Source organism: Morone saxatilis, unplaced genomic scaffold (genome assembly GCF_004916995.1).
Source record: "Morone saxatilis isolate NCDOM2014 unplaced genomic scaffold, NCSU_SB_2.0 Contig2, whole genome shotgun sequence".
NCBI lineage: Eukaryota > Metazoa > Chordata > Actinopteri > Moronidae > Morone > Morone saxatilis.
The window spans coordinates 10,557,552-10,572,745 of NW_023339762.1; the positions used below are offsets into that span (position 1 = coordinate 10,557,552).

The 15,194-nt window shown below is 41.3% G+C and overlaps 1 protein-coding gene across 1 annotated transcript in view; it reads right to left on the minus strand.

Annotated features, from left to right (window-relative positions):
* Window positions 1-2,145, minus strand: part of wnt7bb (wingless-type MMTV integration site family, member 7Bb) — a 31,117-nt gene extending 28,972 nt beyond the window's left edge. Inside the window, exon 1 of the mRNA XM_035664334.1 lies at window positions 1,918-2,145. Coding sequence (XP_035520227.1) covers window positions 1,918-1,988 — 71 coding nt within the window. The 5' untranslated portion in view covers window positions 1,989-2,145. The remainder of the gene's footprint in view (window positions 1-1,917) is intronic.
* Between the last annotated feature and the right edge of the window lie 13,049 nt (window positions 2,146-15,194).

Genomic DNA, 15,194 nt, shown 5'->3' on the forward strand with positions numbered 1-15,194 from the left:
CCCTTCCACACACAAACCCTCCCCTCTCCACATCCACCACCATCATCCAGCCAAAAATAAACAAACATCGACGCTGGCTGCTCGAGCCTCACACACAGCTCCATGTGCAAAAAATCTGCACATTTCCTTGGCAGGATGTCGTTCTGAATCAACAAGTTGGTGTCATGTTAACGCACAAAAGTCTTTGTAATGTGCTTTTCGTCATATTTCTGTATGGCTGTCTATCATTACCCTGCTGAAAATAGTTCTCCCTATCTCTTGTGATATTCCTATAATATTGTTATATGATATTTGGGACCTGTAATATTTCCTTAAAGACATGAACTATCTTTGTGGAACTAAAATATGAGTTTAATATTTCCTGTGGTGTATTCCTATAGGCGTCTATAGTATTTATGCCCCTGTCTGCCTGTGCGCTCTGATGGCTGGGTTCAAATATTCGTTTTGTGCCCCTTGCTGTAAAACTGAATAATATACTCCTCAGACTGAGGGATTGCTGAAGGTGAAGGTATAAGAAAATAACACCGTTGTTGCCCGAGATTGGATCTGAGCAGAGAAATCAAATACTTGGGGAGGTTTTGTCTCAGAGCTTCCCGAGTGGAGGGCTTTTATCGCAGCAGCATCGTGACTCTCACTCAACACCTGCATGCTCCAGTCATTGTAAATAAAGAGGGTACCATGAAAGATTTAGCCGGAGTAAAAGGATGGAAGGAATGAGCTAACTGCTCGGGCTTAGTAAACACGGAGATGGGAGACTTTCCCCCCTTATTGGAGCTCCGTCATGTGATATGAGCATCTGTCAGTTACACGCTTCACTCCACCTGAGGTTCTCCCAGGGAGGGCTTACACTTGTTTTGTTTGTTTGGTTCACTGTGGCTGCAAGAAGCATCGAAAATACTATGAGAGCAGTATGTATAAAGCTTGAAAGTTGTATGGGCTCAAGTCTGTTTTACTCTGTTTAAAAACGGGCTGTATGTGTGTGGCAGCTTATATTTCAGTTACTAAGTGAATCCAATTATTTCATGCGCCTTTTTTTTTTAGTTGCAGTTATTCAAGAGAGCAAACGTGGCGCATAAAAAGTTGTCTGTAATATGGATCAATAATAAAAATAATAAAAAATCAAATAACTCATAGATCTGGTGGGTTTACGCTCCACGGCATCCTTATCTATCAGGCATGCATTGTTCCATATACCTGTATAAGTTTGGGCCCTTAGAGATTATTATTAGAATTAGATGTATAGTTATACGTTTTAGGAAGGTCAAGATCAAGATTATAAATCTTCAAATTATAATGTTATAATTATAAATGTTTCTACTATTCAGCATACGTATTTCATGAGTAAAGAACGCACACAACATTAACCGTCTACCTGAGGGTCCTAATATGCTTGCGGTAGAAGGAACGGATAGAAGTCCATCTGTGTTTATGCATCAAGGTGAGGTATTGCAAAACAGGTAAAAACTCCGTCTGGGCGATGGAATGTGGAAATACAACTCAGTCTGCCGCTATTAATGAAGGTATGCAGGGGTGAGCTGGATCTGGAGCAGAGACAGCGGCTCAAATTATCTTGTGCGACAAAGGAGCAGGAGTCTCATGAGGTGAACTTAATAGCCCTCTGACAGCGAATACGAATCGATCATATTGCCTGTTGGCATGAGACCTGATCTGCCACTTTTACGCACAACACATTCCCCAGGTGCATGCGTTTGGATATAATGATTAAAATAGTTGTTTTAAATACACCTGCTGCAGAAAAGTGGGTTTTTTTCACAGCATGCTTAAGACTGAGGTCAGAGGGCAGCCGATGCTCCCCTGTAAAGAGTTTCATTGTCAAGAGTGTCGCAATGAATTTCTTATTGCGCATGTGAAGCAAATAGTCTACGCATGTAACCACAAGTAATAAAAAAAACTCACCCAAGTCTGAGGTATATGATGCCAAAACACAGGAACACGTAGAGACTCCGCTTTCGGAGGGGTTTGTGCATGATCGTTACCACTTTGTCCAGAGGCCATGCACTGTAACATAAAGTGGTCACGCTTTCCGTTCACATTGGCAGGTTTCCTAACCCTTCCAGATGCACGTATACCGCCTATTTTCCGCGACATGGAGCTGAAGCGACTTTGAAATCTTCGACCGTGTGAAATCCATGGTCCAGCAGTGTAGGTGAGATGCTGATGGCGACCTGAAAGGTGGATAAGAACTCCAAAATGAAACTTGAGAGAGGGTCGGACTTGAAAGGTGAATGAGTTCTTGGAGGAAGTGCCTCCTATTTGTCCTTACTTTGACGGTGGAGCCTAATTAGCAATTCCCATTTGCTGCGCCTTGCAGGTAGAAAAAAAAAACTAGTTACACTTACTGCAGTGCCCTGTCAACCCTGTGGATTTGGTTTTTGTTTAAAGCTTTTGTGCATCGCTCGCCGTTTTTATTCATCGAAGACATCTTAAACTCTGTCCATGTTACTAACTTACAACGGCCAGGTACTCTAATACAGGTAACAAAAGGGCTACACTCCTCCTCCTCCTCCAGCATGGATATGCAGGGGATGGGACGGGCTTCAAGTCTGAGCTCAACACGTGTAGTTGTTGTACAGAAAACTAAAAGGAAACCAAGCGAAATGGCTTTTTATAGGCCTGTAGCCCAGGCGAGGCTGGTGCTTGTTGCTTGCAACATTGGGCATTGCCCCACCAGTGTGGGCTCCCCGGATGGGCTTCACCACAACAGTAAACCCCATAAAGTCAAACAGACGAGAAATGGCTTTCCAGCTGTAGGAATAAAAATTACCATTGCATGACTAATAATGACTAACAATAATGAACTGGCGTCATGATAAGTATCTGCCAGTGAGGTTCTGTCAGTCACTTTGATTAACAGCGCAATGCATGAACAAAACAACACAAACATCCATGTTGCCATTACTTGGGTTTGAGTCAGGGTGATGTGGATTTTGAGCAGATGTTCAGAATACAGTCAACCCCTTTGGGAGCTGTTATTTGACTAAGTAGACTCCCTCTGGTGGCAGCATACAGTACAGAGATAAACATTTTCACTGTAGTGGAGCTGCTGCATCACAGTCCATTCACAATCAGGAGTGAAATACTGTGGGCGTGCTGCAGACCAGTGCAGAACTGCATTAATGTGTGTGTTACCGCGAAATTACACTAATATAGAGCCTCAGAATAAAATTATATAATGGAATTGTTTCATCCTGACACTAAGGCACCCACTTGACATTTGTTGATGTGTTTTTGTGCCTTGGCTATACATTTAGGTGGAGTTTTCCAGAAAGTTTAAATACTACTTATCACAGTTTTTAAAAAAAATCAAAATTTCACTAAATGTGTAGGGTTAGTGAGGAGGAACTTTAATATTGTGTTAAACACAACTTACACCAACTTACATCAGAAAAGAACAGATTTCCTGCAGCACAACACTCATCTTTATACTTTTCCCCTCTTCCCGACTAGTCTAGGAACCCCGTTCGCTTCTCTACATTTTATGGTCTTTGTTCAATTTCTTAACAGAACACATAAACCATCAATTCAGTATATTTCCAAGAAACTGCATGAAAAATGGCTAACGTGTTGTAATAATGATGGCTTAAACTAAAATTACAGACATGAGCTATCTGAGCACATAGACTGCCAGGCTGTTGTTGACCACGAGAAACAGACAAAACCGCAGAGACCTTTGTTTCAAGACATCCCTGCATTGTGGTTTCAAGGCCTTTTCCTTCAAAACATGCCCATCAAAATTCCAGATGGATTTTAGAAATAATGAAAGTCGACATGCGGGCCCAGGGTGACATAAAAAAGACATGTATTTGATGTCTACCCTGTAACAGATGGCCTTGTTTGTCTTCAAATGTACATAGCTCATCGTCGAGGCCTGGGTGGGGATGGTCCTGTTTAGTTTAATTAAAATGTTCAAAGAGCCAACACTTTTTTATTAAAGCAGGATCAAGACCAGGGACAGTGTGCGTCAGCGTTATTTGTCACCCGCCATTGTCATTACAGACATGTCACACACATCCACGCTCGCTCGTTGTCAACGCACACATTCCTGTGCACGCTAACAAACATTGTCTGTCTCTCTGTGTCCACACATACAGTAAGTATGCATACGGACTCACAAATCAAACTGTAGACACAAGCACTGCGGACACACACAGAGACTCTCACACACACTGTAGCACTTGGGTGGTATGTGGAAGATCTTGTGACACACTGTTTATTTAACTTCAAAAAGCTGAGGCAGGGATGAGAGCATTTGGGTCAGCGAGGACATATCAATCTGAGTAAGTCATACGCCACATCACTACTTGTGCTTTATGCTGCATTACAGGCCATTGTATTTGAAATATTTCCTCTTAGAGTCTCCTGAAAGGCAGTCGCTGTCCTCCTTGCTCCGTACTTACCCTCTTCTCAGTCTGCTCCATTACTTTAATGACTGTCAGGCAAGCTTTTTCAAGATTGCACCATTGTGTATCTGTTCCTTTTCATATGCATGTACTCTTCCCAAAATGTAGAGGGGAAAATGTTGGGAAGAAAGGGGGGAAAAAAGGAGGGGATCGTATTTTGGCAAGCACTGGATAATATGTCGCACTGTCTTTTTGAATATTATTAAGTACTCTTGACCGACAACTAAATAAGAAAACCCACCGGTTGCCCATGTGTTTGCATAGGAGCTGGTTCAGCTGGAAACAGTGAGACGGCTGAAATGGAGACCGTGCCAAACCATGGAGTGGCGTCTGGGGCTGGGTCCACCACATCTACACTGGGCCCCAGGCAAGAGGGGGGAAACGGCTATTATGCACTCGCAAAGTCCCCCTCTCTCCATCTCCATCAGCCATCTCCCTGTAACTCTCTGTTTTTCTTGATCTTAACACTTCCCTCAATTAACCAAGCTCAGATTTAGTTAGAGAACATGTCGCAGTGAAAGGAAGCAGCCCCAGAGGAAGGAAGAGGATTTACAGAGGTACGCTGAGAGAAAGTGACCTTTTAGACCTGAATGTCACATGTCTCCTCGTACATCTAACTGTGGGGTCAGAGGTTAAACCAACTCTACCAGTCCTCCCATCCTGACCAATGGGTTTGACCTTTTCCTCTCTCCTGTTCAGTCACAGCTGTGGATAGGGAAACAGGGTGTGATCTGATTAATTCCTCACCATGTTCACTGATACGCAAGATCCTCATTTGTGTGCATGTGTGTGTGCACACGCATGCGAGCAGATTGGCCAGGCTGGCTCCATGTGTATCCTAGCCTGTTTGTTACCGGCTGATTAGCCCAGGCTGAAATGCTGCACCATGCCCTCTCGATGGAAAGCAGGTTTTCTGTGGCCTGGCCTCACTAGGGTCCGATACCAATTGGGGAGCTTCTATAAAGTTTGAACTGAAACTCAAAGGGAGAGCAGTGTTTTTTCTCATGTTAAAACCTTTAAACACTAATTTGCAATGTTGCTATTTTAAATAGGGCTCGCTTCTTAGCAAGGCTGCTAGCCAAACTGTCATGGGAGTTTTCCTGATCAGGCCAGGGCTCCGAGACAGAACAGGGAGGTGGGATCAATTTACCAAAATCTGACAGTCTGGGACACCACGCCAAAGCTCTAGCCTCTATTCAAGAGCACACTCAGTAAAGTGAATGAAATGGCTTAGAGGAAAGAAAAGAGTCCAGTTTCAAGTTGGAGAGGCCTGAGAATGACAGAGATTAGGATTTGTTGCTACTGTGCCATGTGTCTAGACCTGGCTCTTGAGTATATGAGTGGGACTGTAGTCGGATATTTTCACAGAAGTAATATAATATACACTTAATAATGACTGTATGTGATAGTTCAGCAGGCATAAATGCTGCTAGAACACCACTGGCAATCTTTGCTACATAAGACAATATAATTGTTTTGTTTTTCTGACTTTATGTCTTCTGCTAAAACACTTCTGATTTACAGGCTAATATTTGCTAATGAGCCGAAAGCACAATAAAGTACAATGGGAAAAATGTGTCTGTACAATAAGGATACATTGGTTCCATTTTTTTCAAATATTTCAGACCAAGTACAATTACATACATTTGGATCCTTACCGATACCAAGTACCGATATGAGTACTTAATAATACCTTTACAGCTCTAACAATGACTTTAATTTTCATCAGATGTTCCTCACTTGTGTTAAAGGAGCTACTTTTCACCCCTTCACATGACAGTTCAGCAGAGCATAGTTTGCAGTCTTCTCTACTTTTGTCATCTTTTTTAATCTTTTTTATTATATGGCTTTTTTATTATAATATGTCCAAACTGCTTATCTTAAAGCCGCAGAGATTAAAATAGCATAAAGTGGTACTGGGTGTAGTGGTATCAGAATAGGTTTATGATTACGATTGTGAGTACATGAGCATAGTATCAGACCCAGTACTTGATACTGGTATCCCTGCTGTACACTTCAAAACTTGTTAGTGTATTAAATGTGTTAAAAAAAATAAAAATAAATAAAACATTTGATTCATCTTTGCAGCTTTTCCTTCCCAAATAACAGAAACAACAAACCGGAAAAACAGATTAGTACTTTGACTTTGTGTGGAGGATTGCACTGAAATTGTATTACTTCCAGAGATCACAATATCATCAATGGTTGTACCCACATCAAAACTTTGATATGTAAGAAACTCAAACTTATAGTCCCCTAAATCCCAATGATAAAGTCATATGCAATGTCAATGCTCCCATTTCATCCTCCAATCAGATTTGACTTGCCTGACTGCTCCAAAGAAGTGATTTGTATGCAGGTGCTTGAACTGAAATCAGATGGACAGGAATTGTGACGCAGTTTGCAGATGAGCTTGCCAGTTTTAAGAGCGGGACATCTACAAAGTGTGTTGTGTAAGGGTGCGTTACTGCTGTTTTTAAAGTGTTATGCATACAGCCCAGTTTGACTTAGTAGAACACTAAATGCAGGAACAATGAATTTCATCACTAAAAAACAAAAAACAACAACAAAAAAGACTGATGATATAATAAAAAATACATAAACCACATTCAGTCTCCTTGGTCAGAGAATGGAACACAGGCATTTACATTCACAATAAAATCTGACAGGCATATGGCTTGTGTCTGTACCAAAGGCCCCAGACCTTGTGTGCAGTGGAGCGAATATAAGCAATACTCTCTGTTGGCCTCTAATAAGCCCGAGGATATGAGAAAAGTGAGTCCACGTCAAGTTGGCACTTTGGATGGGATTTCATCTGAAATATTAATATCATGACATGTTCCCTATGTCCAGAAGCAACAATTCAACTGGATAATTGCTGTTTTGTTTTCAAAAAGGCAGCTTGACTATGAAAAAAAGACATTAATAAAGCATAAATGACATAAAACAGTAAGTTTGAGGTTCATTTTATGACATTTAGAGTGCTCTTAGCACTCCAACATGGCCTATAGTTCTTTAAATAACCATCTTGCATCACTGATTCCAGCGCACATTGGTCTCATTGGCTGAGAGCTATTAGTGAATGTTCTGAGCATGTTTTGCCTCAATAGGCAGGAATATGCACGAGATAACATTGCAAAACTGAATTAGGTATTAACTTTCCTCTCCTTTTGGGTAAACTTTGCGGATACATCAAATGCATGCTTTGACGTTGGAGTTTACATACCTGTGAAAGTTAAACAGAGCGCATTGACTTAAGGTGTGGCCCCATATTTGGATCTGACCGCAGTTATGGACGGGCACAAGTGCATGGACAAGTGCACACACTCACACACATACACACAAACCTCACTCTGAACAGCTGGGAGTGTTTGCAGTGTGAGTGGGTCATTCATTCTCCTCTCTGTCTCACACAATGACCCATGCACTGTCTGTGTTTGCGCTGCACCTAGCTCAAACAGCCTTCGTTCCTGTCCCCTCGCCATTCAAGCACACTCTGAGGCTTGCTTTTGTGAAGACACACACAAACCGGCAAGGCTTGGCCTCAGGTCGCACTGGGAAAACAGGGGCCAAGTTCATTGAGAAATCAACTAGAATTTCAGAAATGCACCTGATACATTTCGCTACGTGTTTTCTCCTCCGGCAATTGATAATGTTTTGGCATTCCAATCAGGGTCACAGAGATATTAGCCGTGCACTATTTCATTTCCTTAACAATGGCAGTCACAAAGACAAACCTGCTTTCGGGAAGAAGCTGGTACACCAAGTTCACAAAGCCAGTGGAAGCTTGTCCTCATGTTAATAAAAGACATGAACCCCATACCGTCTTTACAAAATGAACGAAGGCCATTTTCAAAAGAGCAATCTCTTTTATTGTCTTAAATCACATCATGCATTACATGTACAGTTAATTGTTTTGAAGTATGATCAGATTCAGTAAGAGCAGGCCCTTCTCTTGCCTGCTTCTAATTTTCTCAGAATTTCATTATTCTGCTGATGAACCCAGCATAAATCACTCACTGGATGAGTGCATCAGCTAAATGTCTAAAACGTATTTGGCCATTCTCAATCCACTTCATCTCTGCATATGCCATTCCCCTCAATCCATCCATGCTGTTTATCTTCAGCATTATGTTTGGCAGATTGGGGTTTCTATACCAATGGCCTGATATGTTTGGATATAAGAAAGCGGTTTTCCTGTTTTGGCACTGTCAGAGTGTCTTTTCATATACCATCCTGACATCAAACACCGGGTATGTAATATGTAAAGGCCATCTGTGGCATTCTCTCCTCCTCACGGATGGCTTGGCAGCTGTGTAGTGAGGCCTAATAACACTGGCCTGATAGACTGCGGTATAAAGAAATGGCACAAAAAAGTTTCCTTACAATGCAGCCTTTTTCACGAAGGTTGATGTGAAATGATATTCAAGCTAGATTTGCTGTTGATATAAGGGAGCAATTAGCTTGGCCAATCATCCTTCAAATTGCATTGTGGCACATGCCCAAGATTTTGTGTTATGCAATGTTTAAATTTCTCCCTGCAGGTTTAAAGGACCAGTGTGTAGGGTTTAGTGGCATCTAGCCACTGAAGTTGCCGATTGCAACTGACTGGATGACCGCTCGCCTTCCAAGTGTGTGAGAAACTACCAACTTCATTTTTCCAGAGCTTTCAATCGCATCTCGCCCTTAGCAGATGAAGATTGCTCAGTTGTCATTACCAACTTCGGTCACGTGTTAACAGGTAATATGTGAGAGAGACTGTAACCTTGAAATCATGTGACCAACCGTTCATCTGCTTAGGAAGACCATGAGCATGAGATACAGTTGAGTGTTGTGCATAAGCCACATCAGTGGTGGCTGTAGTTGCTCTGGTAAGCACAGTGATTGTCTGCAGTAAACAAGGATGATAGTAGTATTTAGAGTATATGCAGTGTGTGTGAAACTGAGCTACTGTCTGCAAGTTAATAAATGTAACTGTGATCCTTGAGTTTGATTTTTTTTTTTTTTTTGAAATGTCAGTTTTGAAATTATATTGATAATAGTAAATAAATAGTATCTTAACATCCAAAGTTTCAAATGAATTGTGCACTGGTTAGCAGAAGAAGAATAAAGGAAGATACTGCTATAAGACACATTTTTATCATGATAATGGTGTTATTTTCTCATTTTCAGGCTTTCTTTGGTTAAAGCTCAGTCTTCTTCTGTTTATCTCACCAAACAAAATAATGCAGGGTCCTCAAGTTAAAAGATTAATAAAACAAAAAAGAGCTCATAATCTAAAGGATGAGTCCACTGTTTTGCTTTCAGACCAACATACATTGTCCAGTTTCAGCATCAAGTGGTACATCAAGTACCAGGAACTAAATACTAAAGTTTCTACATTATACATTATATGAAACATAATTATCTATACTTTATTCATTCATTTACCGTCCTAAATGTATGCAGCTGTCATTAGCCCAGTTCTCTTTACCCTAGGCAAACTTATTGGACACATACAAATGTCTCACTTCCTTTGACCATCCATTTGGATTCTCCCAACTGAATATCCCTGCAGTGACAAAGAGTTACAGACTAACAACATAAACGAGCAACACAACATATGTCACAAGATTAGAAGTAGAAAGCAAATGAGTGGCCGCGGTCACTTCATAAATTTGAGTCCATTCTGAATTAGTTATCTGTTTGTATGTCTGTGTCTTGTCTATGAGCTGGACATCTCAGGTGGTTTCAGAGTGTCCCGGGCTTCTCTGGCAGCATTAGGTTGGGCCTGGCATGGGGCTGCTTGTCAAACACAGGTTCTCTTTGTTGTGTCAGCCACACACTGAACCTTGCAGGGGCCTCACATACACAAAGGAATGTTTGGATAGATCTGTTACACAGCCACACACACTGCTTGTTTGCCTGTTTGACTCCACAACAGTAATCTGACATCTAAATTGGGTCAGGGAGGTTCTTGTAGAGCTTAGACGCTGGACAGTGGATAAGGAGGCAGCCATAGGAGAGGAAATGCTAGTAAGACAGTTAAATTGTTCTGGGTCAGGAGGGTCACAGTCAGAATCACTTAAATTGTCAGGAACAATATATGTACAAGACGTCGTCCTGGTGACATTGGTGTAAAGGCACTGACTATCAGTTTGCATACCAACACGGGTTGCAAAGGGCAACCAGACCGCACAGAGACTTGTATGAACCAAAATAGAAATTAACTCCTTATGATTACACTAAGGCCATTTGTCTATTAAGACTGTTTACTTCAACTTCACTTCTTTCCAAGCTGCTTTAAGGACATGAATCCCACATAATTTGCATGTACAGTCAACACATACTCTGTTTCAACTCTCATCCTGCTCCTGGCCTCCGGTTAACCCTGCACTTTTCTCCCTGTGTGTTTGGGTCTGTAAAAGCCTACTTTGTTGTGTCTGAGCAGTGAAGCATCCCAGTGAGCAACGACTTCCTGTGAGAAGTGACTGCTATTTCAACTCCAGAGCGCTGGGCTGCCTGCGGTTTGTCTGTCTGTTGGTCTGGGTGTCTGCCCTCAAGCTTCCCCTCGGTGCATAGAGGAAGAAGACATTTCCGTGGAGACAGAAGAGTGACAGCCAGAGCTGCCAAATCCAGAGCACCCTGTCGGCAGGCTCAACTCCACTGGAACTGCAAACAGAGAGCATTCTGGGTTGTCTGACAGCGGAGGTCAAAGGACACTTTAACGTTCCATTGCACTTGGACTGTGGCTGCTCTGAGGGGGTTCCTCCTTTCTTCTTCTTCTTCTTCTTCTTCTTCTTCTTCTTCTTCCTCTGCATGTCATCTTCACATCCTCCTCAGTTCGTCCTTCTGTCTGGTGTCAGGGTTTTGGATGAAGATGACAACAACGGCTGGCGGACGAATAAGGGGCGCCATCCTCCACACTTAGGCCTGAGCCATTACCTCAGCCGCCACCAGCATGACAATGATATTTTCAGTCATAGCATAAACCCTGTTATAAACTAAAACTGTAGAGACATGAAAGGCTTCCCATTTGGTTTTATTTTGCTGCGGCACAACACTTTTTTACAACATGCACTCCCTCAGAGAATTAAAAGAACGTCTCCTTTGTTTGGACTGTCTTATGACAATTAAGCCAAGTGCAAGAGTAAAAGTCATTATCAGCTTCTGATGAGAGGCTGTTGTAAGCGTGGAATGGCAATGTAATGGTCTTATAAAAGGCATTTATATGGAAGATGTTAGCAGGACTCTTAAGAAATCCCAGATGACATTGTAAGTTATAATTAGTTAATGAACAAATGTAACTGCTTCAGTATCTAGCACTGATTTTAGAGCTAATCAGAGGGGACAAAGAAGGCCCACATCTTCATAGCAGCACTTTCTAGTCTCTGTAACATAACCAAAAGTGACTATAAGAAAACAGAGAGAGAAATGTTCTTCCGTTCCCCACATGCTGTTCTTCTGCGTATTTATTTTATTCTTCACAGAATTTATTTGTTTTTGGTCAAATCGGCCACCTCCATATCTCCTGGAGCCAATATTACACTCGGGAGTGGTTGGCCTATGAGTGGATTAGGACTTTTCCATTGACCAGCGGTTTGCAGAGGTTATAATCTTGCACCCTAAAGACAGATTTCCCGTTAAGCCCAGGAAAGCTGTCTGACACCACTTACTGGAATCTTGTGGAATTTGTAGCAAACGCTTGCTGGCAGAGGCGCAGACGCACAGAAAGCTCACAGAAAGTGGCAGATAGCAAATGTGGACAAAGCAATTCCTCCTTTTCGACCAATGGTGCACGAGGGCAATAAATTTGTCTTTCCTTTATCTTCATTTAGCTTGAACAGAATAATGGCTCCCAAACGTACACAGTGCTGGCGCCGCATGCTGTCGGACAGATAAATCATTCATAACTAAGCGATTAAATATATTGAGGGATATATTGGTGGTTAATGGGTGGTTGGATCCTGGCAATCTTGTATGAAATTCAGACTTGACCGCTGTCATCAGGAATCCAGTCGAATGATGATGTCTTTGGGAATCAGTGCCCATCTGTTTGTGGTATCATAAATTTGTCAAAGAATCCGCTCACTACATTATACATGTATGTGTCTGAAATGTGATCTGTTCATGATGCTACCTCCTGTAGTGTTGGACTTGTTGGAGGTACAGTAGATCACACATCAGAGCACAGATCACTTTCTGTTTGATGTGAAATATTCTGCTATGTGCAATATTTGTAAATATTGTCAACATTATCAGCAAAACTTATGCTCCAAATTGTGATCCAAGTGATCCAAATTCTAATTTTCTTGTCCAGTTATTGTAAAATATCTACATTTTGATCCCTGGTGAATGTAATTAGCTGCCATTGAAAGACAGTGGAATAAACTTGGAAAACAAAGTGACAGCTGAATCCCCCCAGCAGATGGAGACAAAGTATGCAGCACAAAATGCAATACAATAAGCATGTGCCATTTTGAAAGTCAATCTTTTTTCTGTCTCATGCAGTTGAATATCAAATAAAAATGTTCAGAAAATGCATGAAGTTGGAGGTTTGGTAATTTTTTATTTGTAAATCTTTACAAACGCCAACAAGCTAAAACGTAAGAAAGACTGGAAAAACATACTAGAAAGAGGGATTGACCTTTTAGAAGTCTGATTAAACCGAGCTGCTCTCTAACTCAAACAATGTGAACACCCAGCAGAGGGAGTGGTTGGACAAGCAGTGAGGCAAGCAGTGCGAGGGAGGTTCTTACTTTAACAGCCCCTGGTAGTGGAGCCAGTGGATCCGGCCCGCATGGAGCCGGGGTCTGACTGTCCCCCAGTTCCTCCGCCATCTTAATTGCTGCCATGTTTGCAGGAGTGACTCACGACTCAAAATGATCACTGTGATAACAGAACGTTCTAACAGTTCGGACAAAACCAGTCTGTGCTCAGGTGAACAGTAGTGATACAGTGTATTTGTGTGTCTGTTAATCATCCTGTATTAGAAGGTGTATGTACCATGATAGTTTTTGTCAAGTCAAACTAAACTGATCATAGCTTTCACTCATTTCAGTGTGTTAGCTGTCCAAACAGCAGTCTAGTGCAATGGCTGCATCAGTAGTCTATTAATCTCTTAATCATATGCAGCATTTGCCTTATTGTTGAAGCGACCATTTTATTTCACATGTATAATTTTTTTGTCTGCAGCATCTCTCTGCTCGTTTTTACTTGACAAAGCTCAGAGTGATAGTTTCTCTCTTTACTTACCCACTATATGAATCGCCATGAACTAAAATTGAGGCAGATCTACCAGCTGCTAATGGAGGCCCAGTCCCTGCTTGCACGCCACTGCACACATGAATATCATTAATAACTTCATTAGCACTTCCTGACTACAGCCAGCACTACAGTTGTTTGGACTGCCAACTCCACTCTATGTGTGTGTGGGTGTGTGTGTGTGTGTAAGGAGGGGGGCTCTTGAATCTTGATTGCACACCACTTTGTAGATTCAGAGGAACACACATCTCCTCCAATTCCAGCCTTGCCCTGTGATTGAAACAGTGTCTGGCTCGGACACCCCACGGTCCCAGTCCCACCAGGCGTATCACTGTACAGTAACAGTACCCCTATTAAGATTCAAAAAGAGCTTGATCAAAGATAGACATTGTGCCCACTGCTCCGAGTCAAAGTGCATTATAGTGCCGGGGTCTGTTTTAGTATGTAACACAAAGCACTTAAACATCAAACATATGTAAATACTCTGTTTAACTGTACAATCAATCTCAACTGGAATGAATCGTCAAAACTGTCTCCTCTCATAGCGCATGGATTGACGTTAAAAATCTGGAATATATAGTAGTGTACGCTACTTACACAAACTGAATAACAATCACAAACGCACTGAACGATCTGATTATTCCCCTGTGAGGAAATGTCATTCATGTCCATGATTGCATTGAGGAAACTTCTTAAACATTGCAGAGCAGCATGGTTTTTATCAGTGCCCTGCATTATTTAAGGGACTTCCCCAGTACAACCGCTGTTGGTCACCTATCTCCTCATTAGAAACATTAGCCTTAATGACAGAGTGTTTACTTTCCCTACTCAGACTTATTCATTCACCGGTAATGGATAAGTCTGGTGATTCTATATTGAATTACATTAACATTCATTTTTCTTATTGTGAACACTTCCTATGAAAAGACCAACACCAACATTGATCCTACTTACAAGTATTGCCTGTGAAAGTGTCTCATATAACGTATTCCTCTGTGCTATAGACCTCCATTATTATCAAAAAATATATATTAAAAACAAATCATTGAGCCCACTGGTGAGCCAAATCTGTAGATGAAAATAGTCCCCATCAAATAAACTTTTTACTCCTGTTTGAATAACTTTAGCTATGAACGGTAGTGCCAAGCTTTTGTAGGAAATTATTTTGTCTTCAATTAAAATTAGTGTATATATTGATGAGCTATATTTTAAAAATGTGTTTCAATAGGAACAAATGATCTTAGAACTGAGTGCCGCAGGCAGAATAGTGAAGTCAGAAAGGACTAGGGGTTGGGCTAACACATTTTGGTCTTTTCAAGGACCAAATATAAAAAAATATAGTATATGTCTCTATAGACAATAATATAACTGCACTCACCAAATAATTACTGAGATCTGGGAACATGAAGACATCTCTTTAAAAAAAAAAAGTCAGTTAGACATTTTTAAACACTTTGTGGGTCAACTTTGATTTACCATGCTTACTGTAGTTGTGCAGTTCATTGCTCAATTTCAATTTAACCTGCAAAT